The sequence below is a fragment of the Aspergillus fijiensis genome, assembly GCF_003184825.1.
Source record: "Aspergillus fijiensis CBS 313.89 unplaced genomic scaffold BO72scaffold_21, whole genome shotgun sequence".
NCBI lineage: Eukaryota > Fungi > Ascomycota > Eurotiomycetes > Eurotiales > Aspergillaceae > Aspergillus > Aspergillus fijiensis.
In genome coordinates this window covers 308766-329603 of record NW_024468997.1, presented here as the reverse complement: position 1 = coordinate 329603, position 20838 = coordinate 308766, and the positions used below count along the sequence as shown (strand labels likewise).

The 20838-nt window shown below is 56.1% G+C and overlaps 6 protein-coding genes across 6 annotated transcripts; 2 read left to right on the top strand and 4 right to left on the bottom strand.

Moving 5' to 3' along the window:
* Nucleotides 1–1460: 1460 nt before the first annotated feature.
* Nucleotides 1461–5348, top strand: BO72DRAFT_495968 (DUF3433 domain-containing protein; the record flags this gene model as incomplete). Its single annotated transcript, XM_040948589.1, has 3 exons — nucleotides 1461–1512; nucleotides 1570–3450; nucleotides 3502–5348. 3 exons carry the CDS (start codon nucleotides 1461–1463, stop codon nucleotides 5346–5348), a joined length of 3780 nt encoding a protein of 1259 aa, XP_040801681.1.
* Nucleotides 5349–7513: 2165 nt separating this feature from the next.
* Nucleotides 7514–9244, top strand: BO72DRAFT_527508 (T6SS phospholipase effector Tle1-like catalytic domain-containing protein; the record flags this gene model as incomplete). The annotated part of the gene is made up of 3 exons (XM_040950105.1): nucleotides 7514–7692; nucleotides 7752–7766; nucleotides 7821–9244. Exons 1-3 carry the CDS (start codon nucleotides 7527–7529, stop codon nucleotides 9242–9244), a joined length of 1605 nt encoding a protein of 534 aa, XP_040801680.1. The 5' UTR covers nucleotides 7514–7526.
* A 218-nt stretch (nucleotides 9245–9462) lies between these two features.
* On the bottom strand, nucleotides 9463–11597 carry BO72DRAFT_428467 (FAD-binding oxidoreductase; the record flags this gene model as incomplete). Its single annotated transcript, XM_040943028.1, has 5 exons — nucleotides 11016–11597; nucleotides 10829–10932; nucleotides 10420–10765; nucleotides 10105–10343; nucleotides 9463–9967 (listed from the first exon to the last, which is right to left on the bottom strand). The coding sequence occupies exons 1-5, from the start codon at nucleotides 11292–11294 to the stop codon at nucleotides 9463–9465; spliced, it is 1473 nt and encodes a 490-aa protein (XP_040801679.1). The 5' UTR covers nucleotides 11295–11597.
* An 853-nt stretch (nucleotides 11598–12450) lies between these two features.
* BO72DRAFT_527506 (uncharacterized protein) lies at nucleotides 12451–14096 on the bottom strand (the record flags this gene model as incomplete). Its single annotated transcript, XM_040950104.1, has 8 exons — nucleotides 13803–14096; nucleotides 13730–13749; nucleotides 13641–13677; nucleotides 13520–13590; nucleotides 13157–13458; nucleotides 13031–13105; nucleotides 12901–12968; nucleotides 12451–12836 (listed from the first exon to the last, which is right to left on the bottom strand). The coding sequence occupies exons 1-8, from the start codon at nucleotides 13993–13995 to the stop codon at nucleotides 12451–12453; spliced, it is 1152 nt and encodes a 383-aa protein (XP_040801678.1). The 5' UTR covers nucleotides 13996–14096.
* A 2473-nt stretch (nucleotides 14097–16569) lies between these two features.
* BO72DRAFT_428462 (MFS general substrate transporter) lies at nucleotides 16570–18508 on the bottom strand (the record flags this gene model as incomplete). The annotated part of the gene is made up of 4 exons (XM_040943027.1): nucleotides 18331–18508; nucleotides 17529–18274; nucleotides 17079–17454; nucleotides 16570–16794 (listed from the first exon to the last, which is right to left on the bottom strand). Exons 1-4 carry the CDS (start codon nucleotides 18442–18444, stop codon nucleotides 16570–16572), a joined length of 1461 nt encoding a protein of 486 aa, XP_040801677.1. The 5' UTR covers nucleotides 18445–18508.
* A 441-nt stretch (nucleotides 18509–18949) lies between these two features.
* BO72DRAFT_428459 (cutinase-domain-containing protein) lies at nucleotides 18950–20354 on the bottom strand. The gene is made up of 3 exons (XM_040943026.1): nucleotides 19839–20354; nucleotides 19592–19779; nucleotides 18950–19528 (listed from the first exon to the last, which is right to left on the bottom strand). Exons 1-3 carry the CDS (start codon nucleotides 20212–20214, stop codon nucleotides 19175–19177), a joined length of 918 nt encoding a protein of 305 aa, XP_040801676.1. The 5' UTR covers nucleotides 20215–20354; the 3' UTR covers nucleotides 18950–19174.
* Between the last annotated feature and the right edge of the window lie 484 nt (nucleotides 20355–20838).

The window sequence follows — 20838 nt, the reverse complement described above, 5'->3', positions numbered from 1 at the left end:
TCCTGCACCTTTCTGTCTCCTGTATCAGAGTTGTCAACAGTGATGGTGCTCCCGCGAAGAAGCAAAACAGCAATCTGAAACCACCCGAGGGTTTTTTCACTGGCCTGGCTTGCGCCACCTACGCGGTGCCCAAACCACGCCACAAGCTGCACTTTGGGATGGAGTCAGACGATGGCCAGACGCATCCATCGTCAAGCCACTCGACCCATCTACCCAATGGTCTTGGCAATTGTCGCCAAGATCATTGCTCGAGATGCGGGCGGTGAGACTGACCAGAGTTGATTACTAGGTCGCTAAGGTACTTATTGATCATTGAGCGCTGTGGAAGCTGTTGGAGCTGTTGAAGTTGGTGGTAAACTAAGAACAGCACTCGACTATTCCTTCGGTTCTAATTCCATCAACATTTTCAAGTATCCGCCATTTTTGTTTGGCATTTTGTGGAGTACAGTGCAAAGCGGGGCTTAGGAACATATACTGGCCGCGGGAGTGATGGCGGAGCTGAGATAAGACAAACGGTAGTTGAAAACCAGCCTGGAAGACAAACATACGATCTGGCAACTCAAGTGATATACGATTGATAAGTCTTCATCCTCAGTAAATAGACTCAGTAGTCGTTGTAGTATGCAGTAGGTATGTTCTTTCCAGTTGTCCACCCGTCCCCTCCTGCTGCTCATACTTCCTCAGGGACTCAGCTCAGTGACTCCGAACTAGTCCCAATGGGGAGGCCGAAAGACGCGCGGTGCAGAGATTAATTGGGTTTAGTGCCTGAACCTTTCCGCTCTTTTCTGGAGAGTCAGACCCTCTGGTTGGCTGCAGGCTGTGTATTGCAGCAAGTTGCCGCGCGATCTAACCCCTTTGAGATGGGTAACCTGAGGCCGTCCTTCATTCCAGGGCCAGGCAAATCAGGAATCGCCCGCCAAGTTTCTGACTTCGATCGTCATCCTCTCTTACTTCTCCATCTCTCACTCTCTGTCTCTCATTCTCACTTGCTCACTCACTCACTCACTCACTCACTGTCCCTCTCTCCTGCATATTCTATCTCTCTCTCTTCCCTAATCCCTCACTGATCCTCTCCTCCATCTCCCCTCCCCCCCCCTCCCCTCCTTCACCCACTCTTCTTTTTTCGCACCCTCGTACGTTGGTTGTTCAATCGTTGTCTTCGTCTTCCGCCTCCGCCTCCGCCTCCTCCCCCTCCGCCCTTCCGTTCTTTTCCTTCTCCCAATCCTCTTCTTCTCTTCTCTTCCATCCTATCTATCGCCTGCACGGTGATCTTTCCGTCCGCCGTCATGCGATTTTCGTCCGCCATCTCCCCCACCCACCCCCGGCGATGATCCCGTCTCTTGGCTTCGTCAGCTTCTGTCTTGTCGTCCATGAACAACCCTGCTTCGGGTCATGACCGTCCGCCGCCCTTCCCCCCATCTCCATCGCCCTCTCCTTCTCCAGAGCCTGCCTCATCAAGTATGTTCAGGCGCCTGGAAAAGAAACTCTATAACTTCTGGCTGCCTGTCATCAGTGCGTGCTGCTCCTTTGAAACCTCGATGGTTACTCTATCGCTAATCTCCCTTCTAGACCGTCATCGTCTCCCGCCCTTCCTCCGATCGCGCCAAACCTCGCCCGATGGACCACCGCTCCCGCCAACCACCCCTCTGGGGGCATGGCGGCCCATGGCCTTGCGCCCCATGTTTCTCACCCTGATCACCGCAATAATGTTCGCTTCGTTGATAACATTGGAGGTTCTGCGGCGATACTGTGAACAATATGGAGGACTGGTCTTCTTCTCCGACACCGACAATGTCTCCAACCTGCAGTCATTCGCCTACAACTACCTGCCCATCATCGGCGCCCTGGCCCTGGTCACCCTCTGGACCTTTGTTGACTACGATGTATTGCGCTTGGAGCCCTACTTCCAGATTGCGCGACCGGAAGGTGCCCCCGCCTCGGTTCTCTTCATCAATTACAACTTTGGCCAGTCGTTCCTCACACCCCTTACGTCTGCACGGCGCCGCCATTGGATCGTCCTTCTGGTTTCCGTCACCACCGTGCTCATTCGCATGTTTCTCCCCGCCCTGCAGAGTACCCTCCTCGAACTCCGTGAGATCAACATGCTCGACGACGACGACATGAAAACATGGCCGCAGTTGTTGGATCTCGACCACCAGGCGGAGTGGATGTTCTCGCAAGAAAGCAGCCCGAACACAACCCTCGCCTCAGTCTTGACCACCAACACACAACTGCGCGACTCCCGCTCGTCCAACTACGCCGTGGCTCCGGTCGAAATCAGCCTCGAAGATCGGCAGGAGAACACCGTGTGGACCTTAAACGAGACTATCTACTGGGCTCAACTATCCTGTCGCGATGTCATGATAGACAATCACCTGTCTGTGTCCGTGAACGATAACTCGACCTACCCACCGGCCGTCTCGTGGAACGTGACTGATGTCAAACTGCCCGATATCAACGGAAGCGACAACGGCTGCATCTTGGATTTTCACTATAAGAATATTTACTTCGATAACACCGATTACCTGCAGATTCGCTACTGGGAGCCTGTTTGGCCCAACCGGTCACACCATTCTCCGGATATGAGCTCCGCGTTCACTGCCCGTGGTTGCGACAACCCCTACGACTTGTATGGCATCGTTCTCTCGGTCAACGCGACCGAGGCCGGAGCTTACAGCATCAGCGAAATGGGATCCGAATTCACCTCAACAGCCACGATATTTGCCTGCAAGATTGATTACCGCCAAGCGACCGCGCGACTGAGTATGCACGCCAACAGTTCAATCACCAATGTCACCGTCTTTCCTGACACCGAAACCACCTTGTCCGACCAGCTTTTCAATATCAACGCTTTCCAAGGACTGCTAGCGCAACGTGCGCCGTACACGGGGGACATGCTGTTCATCGAGAATAATCAGACCAGTGGCGACACGACCGTGACGGAACTACCCGTGATCAGTCAGAACGTGCGCGACTTGGAGCCGCTGCTGGTGTTGGATGCATCGACCGTGATGACTCCGGATGAGTTCGAGTCGAAAGTGACACGAGGCGTTGTCCAGACGTTTGTGCTCACTTTCGCGCGGCTCTTCAACCCTGACCAGGAACCGACCAGCGTGCCCGCCTTGCGATTCTCAACCCAGGTCACGATATCGGTGGTCACCTTCGCTGCTTGGTGCTCGGAGATATTACTAGCCTGTGGAATTGTGCTCGCCGTCTGCTTGATCTACTTCTATCAGTCCCGCCCGAATATCCTGCAGAGTGATCCAGGCTCCATCGGGGCCATGTGCAGTATGCTGACCGATGTGTTTGGGCCGACCAACATCTTGGCCGATCCTCAGACGGAATTCCATCAGTTCTCCACGCGCCAATTACGCCAGATTCTCAACACCTGCCGCCTCCAATGGCAGCAGGGCCCGGAAGGCCCCCGTTTAGGAATTGTCTCGGCGGATGGTAGGCTGCCCTGGTTCCAGATAATGACAATACTTTACTGACTCGGTGCAGGTTCGCCAGTGATCTTGCCTTACCAAACGCGGACGCGCGTCGACCCAATGCCCCACTTTCTGGTCGTACCGATCTTCATCATCGAATTCCTGTTTTTAGCTGCAATCATTACCATTATGGGATTGACGGTTGCGTCCTTGGCGCATGACGGCAGCTTCCAGCATCTGACCCAGTCCGGTTCAAGCTTCCTGCAAGTCGTCCTTTCATTCCTACCGTCGGTGGTTGCCTCCTCGGTCGGTGCACTTTGCAATTCTATTCTGCGCAATATAAGCATTCTGGAACCCTGGGTCCATCTTCAACGTGGCATGGCCACGGCCCAGTCGTCGTTGTCGTTGAATTACGGATCCCAAAACCCTTGGGCCGTATTTCTCAAAGCCATCCAGGATCGCCATGTTCTTCTGGGATTGGTGTCCTTCACTTGTATTGCCAATGTGGTGTTGACCGTGGTCGCAGGTGGTCTTTTCAATCAAGAACTCACCACCTCGTTTCTGCCCTCCAAATCGTTGTATGCCAACTATAGCCAGTCGCACTTTCGACAAACTGACTTCTCAGCCGACTTCACCGAGTTCGACCTGATCCAGACTAGTGTGACTAGCGGGGTCCCGTTGTTGTCGTGGATGGCGGCCAACTACACTTTTCTCCCGATCAGGAACACCGATCCAGATCCCGACGTGATGTATGGCGCTACGACGCTTGGAATCGGCGCCGAACTCGATTGCATCTCTCTCGACGTCAAAAAGAGCATGCACCAGGCCGACCGCACCCAGTATTGGATGTATCATCCCTTCAACAATGCGAGTCGAGAGTGCACGGTGAACATGACTGGCTTGACGCGACCCCACGAAGCCATTGCGCTTTCGATTCATTTTCTCTCGCCCTCGGCTTCTTCCGACCGGGACGAGTGTCAGGAGTCGACCTTCATCGTGGTCGGTCGATGGAACTACACCGCTGCGTCAGCTTATACCAGCGAAAATACCATCGCTCTTCACTGCGAGCCGAGGGTGCAGATGCAAAATTTCAGCGTTACCTTTGATCAACGCGGTCAAATATCCGATGTCGACCCGCTTGATGGGACGTCCATTACCTCTGGTGCCATGTATGAGAATGCTACCGCGGCCATGGGGCAGTTCAACAAGATCTTTGCCGCTATCCCGCAGAGCTTTGTTGGGGAAGAACCGGGGCACAACGGGTCTTATGTGTCTTCGTACGATTGGGCCGGGTTTCTGGTGGCCCGGCTGTACAAACAGAGCCAGACGCATGTTCTACCTCTGCAGGTTGAGGCCCTGATGGAGCATTCCAAGGAGGTATATCAGTGGGTATACACCACTTACTTTTCGGTGTGGCGGAACATGTATCTTCTGCCATTGAAAGAGGCCCGTCCCGCCGCCAACGGGACGGTGATCTCGAACACGTGGGCTATGGTCCCGTCCGTGCCGTCGCTAGCTATTGCCCTCATCATCATCGCATTGGATACAGTGGTGGTGCTGGTGGTCTTTGGCAAACGACGGGGACGGTTCCGGGGCCCACGCATGCCCCGGTCGATCGGGGCGATCATCCCGTGGATCGCCAATAGTCGCATGTTGGGCGACTTCACCAACACCTACGCGATGCCGAACTCGCAGCGGCGGGAGCATACCACGCGGCTGAACAAACGGTATGCATTCCGGACGTTCCTGCAGGACGACGGGCGGTTGCGGTATGCGGTGGACGAGGAACCGATGGTGGTTGAAGATAAACCTCCTCCGGAAGGGGGCGAACGTACAGGGGAGGAGGCGAAAGGGGCTGAGGTGATCGAGCTGCAGCCGCTGGGCGAGCCGGAGACGCCTCCTGCTCGGCAGGAATCATGAATTTATGCGAGATGTAATGAACAATTAATGATGTAACAGTAATAGCATTGGATCGGGTGGGATGTTTAGCATGGGCCGGTTGGTATGGGCTGGGTGGCATCAGGATTTGACTGGGTTTGGGGTCACATAGATTGGAGTTTGGAATTTGTACATAGATCTGGCTGTATAGGGAAAATAGTTATGATAAATTTTTGACCAGTGAGTAGATGAGGGATCAGGACATTCACCGCCTTCTATTGTAGTGATTGCCGTAGATTTCTGTAGTGAATGGAAGGAATAGAGAGGCTATTCACTTCAATTACAGTGAAGATCACGCTCCTCTTGCCTTGCCTGTTGATCAACCATAGGATTCTCATCCACTCCACCTCCTTCCTCAACTATACTTCTTAACTTCCAGACAACATCCCATCCGGACTGTTCTGTCAACGCGACCGTGACAAGCCTGATCCTTACACTGCGAATCATCACAGGCAGACGTTGATGACATCCTCCGACTTGATGTGATTCTGCTGGCTCTGACGGTCCGCAAAAAGCTATTTCCCCAGACATGGTCCCTGCGAACCAGAGTTCGGTTCGGAATTAGAATGCCACGTTATTCAGAACTCCAACTCCAAGCTCCTCGAAAGCTGGAGATTCGCTGTCTTCGGGATAGGATGGAGAGCTACGAGGGAGGGAATTACCCTGTGAGAACGCAAGCGAGGAGGATGTCTAAATTTTTGAAATCGTGCTGGCTAACAATCAGGGAAGAGCGACTGTCTCACTGCCACGGCCCGAATGATCCGTTGTAGTCCTGAGGCAATATGTCACGGTCATCAGAGCCCCAAGAGCAGAGTCCTGTGAACCTGCACATCTGCAGTCCCCGCGATAGGATGGAGAGCTACGAGGGGGGAAGCTACCATAATCTGCTGTATGTACCTTCCTTCGCTCATTGACTAAGGTGGAAGGAGCCCTTGTAATAACACTGGGCTGAGTATTTCCTCCGGTCAGCAAGAAAGGCTGCTCTCGGTGGTCCCCGAGTCGTTCTTTGGCGCCAGTGGTGTTCTGGGTACGCAATCCTCCTTCTATTTCCCTCGTTTTTTGTCTGTCAGCCAATACCATGTTGACATCTCGCTGATTCACTCTTTACTACCAGACTGAAGAGGGTATTTTGACCCCCGAGAAATGCCTACCGAGGGGACAAATGCTTCGACCTGGCGGACGGCCCTGATACCCCAGGCACGAGTAGATCCGGTGCTCACGTTTCAGGCCATCCATATCTGACTGAAGGCGTCGTCGTCGGACATGGTCGTCGTCGGCCCCCGCCAGTGTCGGATCCCTCCGATGGACTCGGTCACTTGCCATCCCCAACCTTTCCGAATAAGTCGCCACGAGGCGTGGCTTTGACTCGGCCATCTTACGTGAGTGTAGCCTTTGGTCGACAGCAAATGAGTCAGATAAGTGAGAGTCATTTGTGAGCAATAGCTCGGCCGACGAGCGATCGGGTGAATTCACGAGTTGCCTTGTTGGTCGTCCGCCGGTGCCCGTGGCAATGGCCAGCCCTGCCGATTGGCTCGAGTGGCATGGGGCCGCATGCAGCGGGGGTGCAGATTATCGAGGGTCTATCGATGCAGGCTGGCATCATGCTGGGTGATCTGTCACATCGCCGGGGTGTGATTGGAAGAAGGGGCAAGAACACCCGTTTCTGCCAGATGGCATTTGCCTCAGCATTCGAGGAGACGCACCACGGAAGGCGAAGCAAAGCGAAAGAGAGTCAGTCACTGTGAACTGCGCTGGAGGCTGAGTGTTCCTAGTGGTTGGCCTTAACCAGGGTGCGAGCCAATGGTCAGCCCTGCCACGGGGTCAGATGCATAAGGCTGCCACTGCATGGATGGGGGCGGCCGGATCGACGGCCAGCGAAGTTTGTGCGCTCAACCACCGTTGCTGCACCCTTACCGGGCGGCGGAGAGGATTGGTCAATTTTGGGCTGATGGCTTGGCCAAATCCCTGTTCTCCATTTGTGGATGGGTGGATGGGTGGGATACAGGCTCTGCCCCTCAGCCACGATGCAGGGCTATTGGCAGGTTGCCCGATTCAGCTGGGGTGGGCGACAGCCTGGAGGCATTTGGGCAAGATATAAGGACCTCATCACGCAGGTCTGGGTCGGAGTTGGTCCAATTCAACCCCACCCCAAATTGAACCATGACTTACGATCCATGCGACTGCGACCGGCCGCCGGTGCACAACAAGCCCACCCAAGAACTGGTGCTCTGTTTCGACGGCACAGGCAATACGTTTCGGGTTGACGGCGGCGAGAGCAATATCCTCAAAATCTTTCGGATGCTGGACCGCAGCAAAGAGAATCGATGTAAGCCTTGCCTCTTCAGTAGTCAACTTTCAAAACATACTAACCAACTTTCTCTTCAGACTGCTATTACCAACGTATATCCCCCCCCCCAATTTTGTGAATCTTCCACACATACTAACCCTCCCAAGCTGGCATCGGCACCGACATAACCCCAGGAACATTCGCCAACGTCGCCTTCCGGCCCTTCAGCAACCTGCCCGCCAGCAAAGTCATCGACCAAGCCCTAGCAACCTCTTTCGACCAACACGTCATCGGCGGCTACCGCTTTCTAGCGAGGCGCTGGCGCCCGGGGAGCCACATCTACCTCTTCGGCTTCTCACGGGGCGCGTACACCGCACGCTTCCTCAACGAAATGCTCGACTTCGTGGGCCTCATCTCCGCCGACAACGAAGAACTGATCCCGTTCGTATGGCAAGCCTTCCTGTCGTGGAAATACGCGCACGGGGAGCAGGAAGCGCGCCAAGCCGACAACTTCCTCCGGCTGTGCCGGGACACGATGTGCCGGTCCGTCGGGCTCGTCCATTTTCTAGGACTGTTCGACACCGTCAACAGCGTCGCCGAATTCAACAAGGACGTGCTGAAAGACATGGAGACGATGCCCCGCCCGCGCTACATGCGGCACGCGGTGAGCATCGACGAGAAGCGCATCAAGTTCCAGCCCGTGCTGTTCGAGCGGCTGCGCGGCGCGCACGCGAAGAAAGGGCGCGTGAGTACGTGGGCGGAGCGGGCGGAGCAGCAGTTCTGGGGCGTGCCGTTGAGCCCCGTGCTGGATACGGATTTCGAGGAGGTGTATTTCGCGGGGGATCATAGCGATGTTGGCGGCGGGCATCCTCCAAGTTATGCAGGGGAAGGGGCGAGGAGCTGGCCCGTCAGTCAGATTCCGTTGATGTGGATGGTGCAGGAGGCGACGCATGTCGGGTTGACGTTTGATCCGGTGCAGTTGCAGGAGTTGGGGTGTCATTTGGTTCCGGTTTCTTCGGCGGGTTCTTCTTCTTCAGAGGATGGGGATGATGATGGTAGGGAGGGGAGGTTGATCGAGGTAGAGGACGTGGCAAAGCAGCAACAACAACAACAGCAAAGGCTTATGGAATTCGACCCCGCGATCGTGCACATGGCCGAACGCGCCCCGCTGCACGATTCCCTCGAGTACGACTCCGGCAAAGGCGTCGAGACGCTCTTCTGGCGGTTGCTCGAGTGCCTGCCCATGAAACGCCCCAAGGTGAACCGCGACGGCTCCGTGAAGGAGACCCGGTGGCATGTCGGGGGCCTGCGGCGGCCGCTGCCGGACGGGGCGCGCATCCACGCCAGTGTGATCCACCGGCTGCAGCAGGACCCGGAGTATCGGCCGTATAACCTGGGGTTGGGGCACAAGCGGGTGCCGACGACGACGTCGCTGGACCGCCACCAGCATCAGATCGAGAGGAGGGATATCGGGCAGTGGCGACGGATGCAGCATGGGGGACTGTGTGATTACTACGTGCAGGTGCAGGGGCCTTTGCCGGGGGGGAGTGCGGGGGGGTCGCGGTGTGCGTCGCGCAAGAGTACTGCTTAGGGGTGAGGGGTCAAGTGTATGCTAGTCGGGTGTTTGTAGACAATGCTTTCCTTCCTACCTTCCCTGTTCCCGGTTCACATAACCCAACGTAACAAGGAAGTGACTTAGACTCGACGAGGATTCATATTCATATTCATTAATACATATAGTCCATATTACGTCTATCCCCCACCCCCCATTAACACCGTCATCACCCCCTCAACCTAAACCACACCAGCCTAGAAAAGCTTATACCCACCCGGCATCAGCGTCTGAAACACCCCCTCGGGATCATAAGCACTGGCAATCTCCTGCAACTTCTCCAAATTCTCCGCGCCATACCCGGAGTAAATCTCCTGGAACCACGCCGCATCACCCATGTAGTTGAAGGGATCATACAACCCCGCCGCATCGGTGGCATTGTTGATCAGCTCGGTCGTCTCGACGACCCACTCGCCCACGATGGAGTCGTACTCGCTGCCAATCCACTCGACCACCTCGGCGTAACACAGGTAGTTCTGGGTGGCGTCGAGGCCCAGCGCGTTGCCGCCGCGGGCGGTGGAGGCGTCGATCCAGTTGGCGCCGATGGGCTGCCAGTCCAGCTCGATGATGGAGATGTTGGCCACGGGGATCTGGGCGTACAGCTTGGGCAGCTGCGCCGCGAAGGTGGCGTTGATGATCTGCACGCCCTGCAGGAGGGAGTCGTAGGTGGTTGCTTTGATGGTGCCGGCGACGAAGATGTCGCTTTTTTCTTGGTTAGTGTTTTTGGTTTTGCCGGGGTGAGTGTTTAGGGTTGGGGGATAGGAGGAAGGGGAGCGGGCTGGGCTGGGCTGGGCTGGGCTGGGCTGGGCTGGGCCGGGCTGGGTAAGGATGGGACATACTTAATGTGCGGGGTGACCACCGCACCCATCTCGACGGCCATCTCGGCCACCGTCTTGAAGCCCATCGTGTTCGACACGGCCGGGATATCGGTGAACACCTTGAGCGCGTCCGGGTAGCTGACGTCGGGGCTGTCGTAGAAGAGGATCACCGAGCCGACCGCCGAGCCCTCGGAGGGCACCACGGCGGGCACGACGTGGGTCTTGGGGTCGGTGTTATTGGCGGCGAACGCAGCCGTTGCCTGTGCCTTCTCGTCAGTCCTGTCCTCTACTCGACTCGTCTCATTCTCATGATCCACCGGGTCAGGGAAAACGCACGGCCAGGAAATCCGGGATGTACTCCTCCGCGACCGTCCAGGTGCCCGCCCACACCTGGGTGGAGGCGATGGTCTCGATGTCGAAGCGGGTCACGAGGCCGAAGTTGCTGCTGCCGCCCTTCAGGGCCCAGAAGAGGTCCGCGTGCGCGGTGGCGTTGGCCTCGACGATGGTGCCGTTGGCCAGCACGACCTCGTAGTTGACCACCGAGTCGCACGAGAACCCGACCTGGTTGCCGTAGTAGTTCACGCCGCCGGCCAGGAGCAGCCCCGGCACGCCGACGGGGCCCAGACGGCCTCCCGGTGCGGTGAGGTTGTAGGGTTCCAGGTAGTCGTAGATCTCTTGCCAGCTATTCGGACATGTCAGTACTTTCTCGAACGAGAGTTGCGGTAAGCAAGGCAAGGCCACGAACCGGAAGCCAGGACCCATGTGCAGCAGCGACTGATCGGCGTTCAACTCCAGGGTGGTCAGGTTGGACATGACGATCAGCACGCCGTTGTCGATGTTGTTGGATCCCTGCCGATCACTTTCGTTAGCAATCAATCACGCCGGAAGAGGAAAAAGGTGCAGGTGCAGGGGAAGAAGGCACTGCAGCATACCCGAATGCCCATGTGGCCGCCACCGCGCACGGCGAACTCGGCCTGCGCCGCCACCAGCTTCTCAATGCCCCGCGCCAGCTGCGCGCTCGACTGCGGCCGGAACACGCACCCGGGCGCCATGATCTCGGTGTTGGACCAGAAGTTCTGCGCCTCGTACTCGTACACCGTCGTGCTGGGCAGGTAGACCTCGTCCAGGGCGCCGTTCAGCACGTTGCAGCCCTTGGTGAGGTTGCTGGCGCCGGCGAGGCCGGCGAGCGGGAGGACGCGGGTGAATTTCATGGTGCAATTCTTCTTGAAAGCACAAGAATGACAAACGAGACAACAGAGATGAGAATTGAATGAATCCTGGGAGACCAAAGAAAAATCGGGGACCAGGTGAGGCTTTTAAAGGCTACGGGCTACGGGCTACAGCCTAGCTGGCGTTGGGGGAACGAACGATAACCTCCGAACTCAATTGCAACTTGCAAGCCAAGTGATCAGGCCAGACTCATCGCAGTAAGGTCGATGCAGGCCACTCCGCGGAACAACCAGAAGAAAAGTGGAGGAGCTGCGTTTGCATGAATCAGGTGTGCCTGATCGGAGTGGGGAGGCCAGAAGACGAAGGAACACAACACCGAATGCGTGCAGAAAAAAAAAACGGGCTCACCGCGCAGAAGCAAGGCGGAAGGACAGAAGAATGGTTCTAGTCTGGTTTGCTAGGCCACACCCGGCTTAGCGGTCTTGCTAGATCACTGGACAACGAACGGGGGTGGATGGAAAGGGATTAGAGGCGCTGCAATAGTCTCGAAAGTGGGGAACTTATCGCCCGGGTTGGGGGGGGGGGGGAGAAGCAGGCAATAGCCGAGGGGGGCACTAACTTACCACCCACGTGGAAGAAGGATTGCGCCAATAGACTCCTTCTCATAAACTGCCGCCATCTTATACAGGTGTACCGTGTACGGCACTGTGCATAGCGCTTCTGCACGGATCGGAACCCATTTCCTTGCCGGAGGATGCCGTGCGTGCAGAACGAGGTGAGCCGTTGGGAGGGTCGGGATGGTTGGTGGGTGTCCGTCTTCCGGATCAAGTACCGCATCTGGACGCTTCGAACTTGGGCGTAGCCCTAATCCCCTACGGAAATTTCCCCCTGTCTCGTCTAGACAGCTGTCATTTGAATTAGAGATTAAGCAGGTTCCAACCTGCGATTCAATGCGGTCCCCTATCCCCTCTTAACGCCGTGATTACCAAGCAAGAGCCAGCACCGACCTGATCCACTTGCTGACACCGACACTGACAGCACATGGCATGGCGCCATGACAGCTCCACCAGCCCAGAGACAGAACAGAAAATGGGACAAAAATGCAGACGAAATAATCCCAGCGCAAGAAGCTGTGGAAGACAAAAATAGAACAAGAAAATAATCCCTCAAATATGCATCAATATACCGTATCATCAGCTATCGCAGGTCCGTATTACTATCCACATTAAACTCCACCGTCCGGATAATCCCCTCCGTGCTGCCCTTGCTGCGGTGCAACGCGGCCCCCGGCGTCGTCGTCCCCGGTAGGATATGCTCCTCGCTGTCGTCGTTGGTGCCCCCGTGCAATCGAGTGGAGTAGTGATTGCTGGCGGGCGCGAACTCGGGCGCATCGCGGGGGATGGAGCCCAGCGGGTGGCCGTATTTGCGCGAGGCCGACTCGTGGTAGCCGCCGCTGTGCGTCGAGAGACCCAGCAGGCGGGGGAAGTAGCGGCGCACGAAGGGGCGCATCGCGGTCGTGCACCCGCCGATGATCCCCAGGTTGAGCTCGATGGTGCACCACATGAGTGCGTTGGTCGTGGTCCCTGTGCTTTGTTTTAGTCTCCAATCTTATGGTGGGATGAGGAGGAGCGAGAGGCGGGAGCGTACAAGTGAGGTCGGTGCTTTCGAGCAGGGTGTATAAACTGGCGAGACGGATGCAACTGATGACTCCGACGCTATCCTCCTTGTTAGCATCATTGATGCCCTCAAACGAAACAAAAAGGACTGGAACCCTCACATGCACCCCATAGCCAGCATAGCACCAACCGCGAATTTCTGTCGGAACGGCATCTGCAATCTCCGCAGCCACGGACTACCACCCCGTCAGCATCACCCCCTACAATCACCAAGAGGAAAAACGCACATCGGAACCAACGTCGTCATGAAGTCCGTGAAAATGCCCAATCCCGCATTCGCAAAGTAAAACACCGGTCGGTTCATGCACGTCGCGTTCGTGATCGAATAGTCCCACGAGGCGGCCACGGGGCTGCAGCTGAAGATGTTGGCCAGCACGCTGGCCACGTTGTAGCCCACCGCGATGAAAATGACGGCCCAGACGGCGTAGTGGAAGGTCTTGCTGGGGAAGATGCGCAGGTAGAAGATCAGGACGGAGACTTTGGTGAAGCCGGTCCCGGCGCAGTAGATGATGGCCGCGACGACGTTGAGCTATCGCCGTTAGTCAGATTTGCGCGTGTGGTTGGAGGTGGAGGGGCCGGGTGGAATTTACCCTCAGGAACCACGGGGTGAGAGAGCTGTACGGGACGTCCCACATGTGTTTACCCAGACCCCAGTTGAGCACTGTCCATTAGCTTGGTGGTTGCGGTTGGAGCAGGGTATGGATGGCTTACTGTCGAGGGTGACGCCGGTGAGGATGCAGGAGAGAACCTGTTGGTCAGTTGCGATGCACGTGAGGAGTATCATTGAGGAGGCAGCTTACAACTGAGATGATCATCAGGTCTGGAGTATTGTTAGTATATTATGCTCGATACTCCGGAGCGAAGGAGACCTACAATCATCATATGACACACTGCGCACCAGGTAGATGCGCGTCCACATGCGCACGACCAGCGCAATCACCGCCAGAGGCAGGAAGACACAGTTGACCACAAGGAACTTGAGGCCGCACGACGGGGGGTCGACGAAGTTGGAGACCATCCCGGCGGGCGGCGCCATGGCCGGCGTGATGGAGGAGCTGTTGGTCATGGTGTGCTCAACTCGGCATGATCTGGGCTTGATCTCTGTCGATGGGTGAGAACAAACACCCTAGTAAAAGAAAGAAAGAAACAAAGAAAGGGAAAAGAGTGACAGATGAGAATAGATCTGGGGAAGGAAAAAAGAGAAGGGGAAAAGAAGAAGCACAGACTGTAGCCCGGAGATATACTGTGTAGGTGACAGACAGGCCAACGCCAGGACTGCAGCGGAGACAGTGAACCAGCAGATAAGGGAACAGTGACCACTGCACCAGCCAGGCTACACTTCGGTGCACTCTGTCATATACAATTACCCGCTGCTACAATCAACCAAATTCTTTCTCTAGAATGGGCTGCTCTCCCCTCATACCAGAGGAGGAAACGACGCGCTACGCTACGTAAAAAGCCCTGTCCTGCACCAAGAAAAGTGGCGAACTCAATTTCGCCCGCTAATGGAGGGACTTGTTGGACTACTGAGACTATGTGCTGCAGCGCACGTTTTGGCGCTGGGCGACCGTGTATCCGGAGCAGGGACAAGACGAGACTAGTTGGTTCTAGTGCTGCTCATGAGACCCAGCTGGCTGGCTGGCTGGCTGGCGGGTTTTGTTTTGGTGTCCCAGACAAGAATCCAATTTTCAGACTTTCGGGAATTCGTCCCCGGTGAGTGAGTCAATCGAAGGGGGATGTTGTGTCCTATTGCTCATGATCGCATCCCATTCCCCTCTTAAAACAGGAGATCGTGACGATCACAGCTTGTTTCCCCTCGCTCTTTTTCTGGGGCATCGACGGATGTCACGATACAGATCTGAAAGGCGGGTGGAGGGGGGGAACTTGTCCAATGTCCACAATGGTAGGAAGAGAAAAAAAATCCAAAACAAAAACAAAGCAGCAAGTCAGAAGTCCGGCAAGGCCCGAAAATCTGGAACCGAGGCTGCCCGTCACGCAGAGAAGCGGAAACGAATCCATGGGTGGCACTCACCGGCTCCACCCTGGCAGAGTGCATTGTTTTTTCTCTCCTGTCAGCTCGGTCTGGAAGCTGACCTGGGTTCAGCTTCCGGGTGGTTTAAACGAGTGTACGTGATCTTTTTGGCACGTATGTTTTTTCCTACAGTTTTTTCTGAAGCCAGGTAGAGCGTATGCTTGGAGGCTACTGGTGAAATGGTGCAGACCCGACGGGGGGTCCGAGCAGAGCTAGAAGGGAGGAAGGAAGGAAGGAAGGTCAAGTCGGAAGCCGAGCAACCGAAAGGATTGACAGAGTTCAGGTAGAGGATGATAGTTCGGTTCAGGAGGAAAAGTTCTATGCAGGTTAAGCTTTGTCACGGCTTGCAGGAACAAGGGACAATGGCCTCTCTCCCCTGAAGGAACTCATGGACTCGAGGAGATGCCTGATTGAGTGCTGACATGCAATCTAAATCTAATAAGGTCGGCTAATAGATTGGAACTACCGTGGTTGTCGAGAATAATACGAAGGATGGGCTGACCCTGGCCCGTGGATGATCCAAGGAGCTGGAACAGGGTGGAAATTGCACCGGCTGCCTTTGATGCCTTTGAGGGAGGGCCTGATGACGCAAGTTGTGGTTGTGCTTGGGTTGTCGTGGTCAATTGAGGAAAAAAATCGGCAGGACTAAGAAGACCAAGAAGAGTAGCGAAGCCGCTAACGACCCACTCAACTTAGGGGTAGTCTCGGTTCTGGCCCTAACTTGCCCACACCAGCACCGCAACAGCCAAGAAACAGCAGAAAATCAACCCGTCGTGCCATGTGGTGAGAGGATCCAGCACGATTATTCAACTAATGATAGACAGGATCCATGCAGCTTGCAATCCATCAGTTGATGGACAGCCTCACCAGATAACTTGCACATATGTACTCAGTAGGTAGGTGAATGTCGACACTAAGTTCTGTTACCTTCAGAGCATCAAATAATATACGTAAGCAACCACACCGACCCAAGGTTCATTCTGCGTCCGGAAACCTTATCCCTCGCCGGAGCTCCATTGTGTCAATCCACAAATACGATGTCCGACTCACCAGGGAAAACCCCCGCCACCCCGAGATTCACCCATGGACGAGATTCTGTCATGCTCACGTCGGCCAGCTCTCCATCGCTGCCCTTTCCCATGCGAGTCTGGTACCTGCCCCTCCGCTCGGACCTCTCCGAGGACCCAGTGGACATAAAAACGGAGATTGCAGGCGAGAGAGAAAAAAGGCCCAGTTGGGAGCGCAGCCTCGGAAATCCGACCCGGAAAACTCTCTTAGCGAGCTGAACCGCCAACTACCCTGGGAGTGTGAGACAGGAATGGATTGGCAATTATTGGTCAAAGTCGATTCCTACTGGTTCGCAATGCGCAGCGGGATTCAGAAGGAATTAAAACAGCAACTGGACAGAGGTCAAGTAAACTCCTGACCAGATTCTACCGCTCAGGTACGTACTACAGTGCTAAGGGCATAGATGCCAGACAAGAACAGCACCACCACCACCACCAACTGTAGAAATCCATCAAAACACCACACCACAACCACAACCATATATGCACCCCTCCCGACCAAATCCGAAAACTCGTAAACCCACCGACCAACGCCTTAACTTCAACCCCCCCGATTGGGTCCATACCGCCCCGTCCACGCGCGCAACCGCGCTCCCCCGAAGAACAAGGGCACCGCCAAGAGCAAACTAGCGGCCTGGATCGCCGTCATCTCGCCGAACACGACCGCCACACCCTGGCGCGCGATCCAGTCGCTCGCGTACAGCGACAGCAGCATGCCGATCGTGTTGCGGATGACGAAGATGATCACCAAAGCTTCGCCGGCGATCTGCATTCCACCCCTCGTATTAGTTCTAGTTTTGATTGAAATCGACGAGGGAATACGAGGGAAATAGATTAAGGGGCTTGATTGAAGGGGAGACTTTTTACCCGAATGGCAGGGGGAGAGAGGAGGGGATTGTGGGCGACAGGGGAATCGGAGGATCGGGGAGGGGTTTATATCCTGGATGGTCCCTCGGCATCCTACCAAGGATCATATTGCGACTGATTGCGGATTTTCGACGGCCGGAGGAGGAGGAGGAAGGAGAAGAAAAAGAAGACGAAGCAACTCACCCGCTGATAACAATCCAACGCATATGTCACCGCGACATTCGAGATGGCCGCCACCCCGAACGCCTGCATCGCGTATCCCACCGCCACGCCCATCCAGTGCGTCTGGTGCGCGATGCACAGGCCGAATATCAGAATGCCCCCCGGTCCGATCACCCCGGGCACCACCAAGGCCGGAAGACGGTACTCCGGTTGTCGGTCGCCGCCGCGGCGTTGGGTGTATCGCGTCGAGATCTGGTCGATGAGACGGCCGCCGACGTAGAAGGCGAGGTGGGACCCGATGAACCCGGCCAGCGAGAGGAGGCCGATGTCGCCGGCGGGCCAGTTGTAGGGGGCGGAGGTGAAGGTGCGAGAGGCGGTGAGTTGCACGACGATGTTCCTGTTTGACGCATGACCAGTTAGTCAGCTTGGGGATGTGTTGTGGGAGAAGGGACGAGGGTTCGGGGGACTCACCATCCGACTGAGACACCAATGGTAAAGGCACACCAGAGGAGCTGGGGATAAGCTGCGGCGGATAAGATGGCTTTGACCGTGCGCAGGAACGAGGCATCGGGGTTGTAGCCCTGCTTCAACGAGAGCATGCTCCAGACCGAGGGGGTCTTGTCTTGGGAAGCCTCATGTCGAGCAGGCAGATATGTGGTCTCGCGGATGGTGAAGATACCCACCGCCCAAACCACACCGGAAGCAATGGCCAGGAACCAACACATCCAGCGCCAGCCCGCGTCCTGCACGATGTAGGCGTTGATCAGCGGCCCCACGAACAACCCCGACGTCAGCGCCAGATGGAAGATCATCAACCAGTGACCCCGACCCTCCGGACGAACCATATCGCCCACCACCGCGGGGACAGTCGCGTCGGCGGCGGCGGCGGCGAGCCCGGACATGATCCGAGCGCCCAGCAACTCCGAGTATCCCGTGGCTTTGGCGGACCAGACGTTCATCATCGAGAGGCCGAGCAGGGCGGCCAGGTAGATGGGCCGTTTGCCAAAGACCCGCATGAGAGGGACCCATGCGAGGTTGCCCAGGCCGAAGAAGAAGACATTCAGCGAGACGAGGTGGCCTGCGTCCGTGGAGGAGACGTGGAATTCGGCGATGATGGCTTTGGTGGCGACGGTGAAGTTGCTGCTGTTGACGTTGGCCAGGAAGGTGAAGCAGCAGATGGTCATGTATGTCGTGATTTTCGTCAGCAGAGGCCAGTTCTGTGGAGTGAGGGTGAGTCTGATAGGCTGTGTTGTTTAGATGTAGAGTTGCCTACCTTGGGATCGTGCGGGTCCGAGGCCGGTTCGGCATTTTTGGCATCGTAGCCATCTTCCAGCCCCTGTTCATCGGCGTAGTCGATGTGGTTGGATGTGCCCTTGTCCTCGTCCATGGTGAGATGTAGCGGAGTAGAGTGGAGAAAGAGAGAGAAGCAAAGGGGGGGGGCAAGATATGGGCGGCTGCGGGTCATCCGCAGGATATAAGAGAGCTGTTAAGCAAAATGCCAAGACGTCGGATATTCCGAATGGCCACCAGGCCAACGAAGAAGGCCGATCGGCAGTTGACCCCGCACGATTAGGATGACTCTGGGGAAAAGCCGGGGAACCCAGAAGGCTTGTTGCACGCGGTCGCGTTTGTAATCCTTGCCTCGGACTCTCCGGGTGGCTGGTCGACTAAGAGGGTTGGGGATTGGTCCGTCAGTCTGCACTGTTGTACAATCATTAAATTGATGATACTGTACGCTAAAGAGGCTCATTCTGGCTTACCCGTCCACTGTTCAATATACACGATGCGCTGTCTTGGCACTAGTGGCATATGTTACCACAGAAATATGTTTAAGGCAGTTGGGAATTGTTTTTTGCTTGCAAAATAAAGAGACTACTCCACTCACTCAGCAAAGAGTAAGCACCCCGAAAAGTGTGTTCACATTCATGTATAAAAGGAGTGTGTGCAAGAAAGTATAACCCCAGCAGCAGCGACCATGAGACAGCACCAGGCTATCCCATCCCCACTACATCATAGAAACCCATATCCAAGCTCAAAGAATAACCATTTCCAGATCCATAAAACCAATCCATGACCATAACGCATCCTCATGCATCTACCTCAACTTCCACCCCAACCTAAGAAAGCCCGACGGCACTGACCAGGAACTGCGCGGCCGTCTGGGCATCGCTTCCATAAGACAAGTGAGCCATGACATTGACGCCGTTCTCACAGACGGGGTCGCCGACGGCGCAGAACTCCTTGACCTTGCTGGAGTCGAGCTTGCCGACCGAGGTCATCTTGAGCGGGTCACCGAACAGGACGGCGGCCTGGATCTGGCCCGCGCTCAACGAGCTGGCGGCGTTGTGCACCACCATTGAGCCCTGCGAGTAGCCGCCCAGCACGACCTTGGTGTTGGGGCACTGGCTCAGCGCCTGCTTGACCAGGCTGGCCATCTTGGGGCCGCCAGAGGCACCCATGTTCATGTTGCCCTGTTTGGGACACGATTAGCTTGACGTGATCGGAGAGAATTGAAGAGACAGAGGACGACTTACGGCCCAGTCGGCGGGGTAGTCCACACCCTGCACCGTCACCTTGTTGCCAGTCAGCGACTGCAGGGCCGAGGCGACCTCGGGGCCGACCACGCTGCCCATGTTGCCCATCTCCGTGGTTCCACGCGCGAAAATGAAGGTCAGCTCCTTGCAGCCGGTGTTGGAGGTGACTCCGTTCTGAGTGCTAGAGCCTAAAGGAAATGAGTATTGTGTATGATGAGGGGGGCACAAAAGAGGGACAGAAGCTTACCACCCATGACGCTGCTGATCATACCGCTGAGTCCATCGCTGCTGCCGGAGGAGCTGGTGGTCGCGCTGCTACTGGGGAACAGAGAGCTCAGCGCACTCAGGCCACTGCTGCTGTCGGTGCTGGTAGTGGTGGTGCCAGTGGTGCTCCCACTAGCGCTGCCACTGGTGTCGGAAGAGCCGGTGGTGCTGCCGGTCGCCGAGCCACTGGTTGGGAACAGCGAGGCCAGGGCACTCAGACCACTAGATCCAGAGGAAGTGCTGGAGCCAGAGCTGGACCCGGACAGCAAAGAAGAGAGGTCGAATTGACGCCCGTGCAGAGTCGGGGTGGGCGCAGCCAGCGCAGTGGCAAGGAGAGAAAGAGTAACGAAGGACTTCATGATGAAAAGATCGACGGCAACAAATGTGCGATTGGAACGAGAGAGATAGAGCGCAGCTCTGTAAACGAAGGAACAACCTGAGTGAGGAAAGAGAGAGGAAGTGCACTGCACTGGTCGGAGTCAATGGATGGACGAGCTGGATTGGACTGGACCGACCAACCTTTCGTGAAAACCTCCCAACCTTATATCTGGTCCAAGTCCTCAAAATTGAGACCCATCACAAGTCAGTTGAGCTGAACAGCCCGCGATCGGATCGGGCGTGTTTCAGCTTGCACCGAGGCTGTCCGAGAAGCTCGGTTCACATCCCTTGGAGGTGGCTCAACCCCGGGCTGAGAGGCCTGAAACCGTGCGGTTGATACATCAAGATCCATGGTTAGCCGCAAATGTCTCACCCTGCGACGTCGCGGGCGAACCGTTATGTGTCGGTGTAGCAGCCAGACCGGTAGAATGACTGCTGCCAGTCGGGGCGCTCGGATCTCAAGGGCAGACCCTGTCCGTAACCAGGGTCCGTCGCCGATAAATGAACGATCGTCCCCCTCTTTCCCCCTGGGGCGGTGATCGTGTTCCTGGACGAGTCTTCTCGCCGGCTGTTTAAGGGCCTCGTTAGGGCTACTCGGCTACTCT

Coding starts and splice junctions, on each gene's coding strand:
- BO72DRAFT_428459 (XM_040943026.1), bottom strand. CDS start 20,214: ATGAAGTCCTTCGTTACTCTTTCTCTCCTTGCCACTGCGCTGGCTGCG. Junction 19,780..19,838: donor GATCAGCAGCGTCATGGGTG/GTAAGCTTCTGT, acceptor CATTTCCTTTAG/GCTCTAGCACTCAGAACGGA. Junction 19,529..19,591: donor ACTACCCCGCCGACTGGGCC/GTAAGTCGTCCT, acceptor TGTCCCAAACAG/GGCAACATGAACATGGGTGC.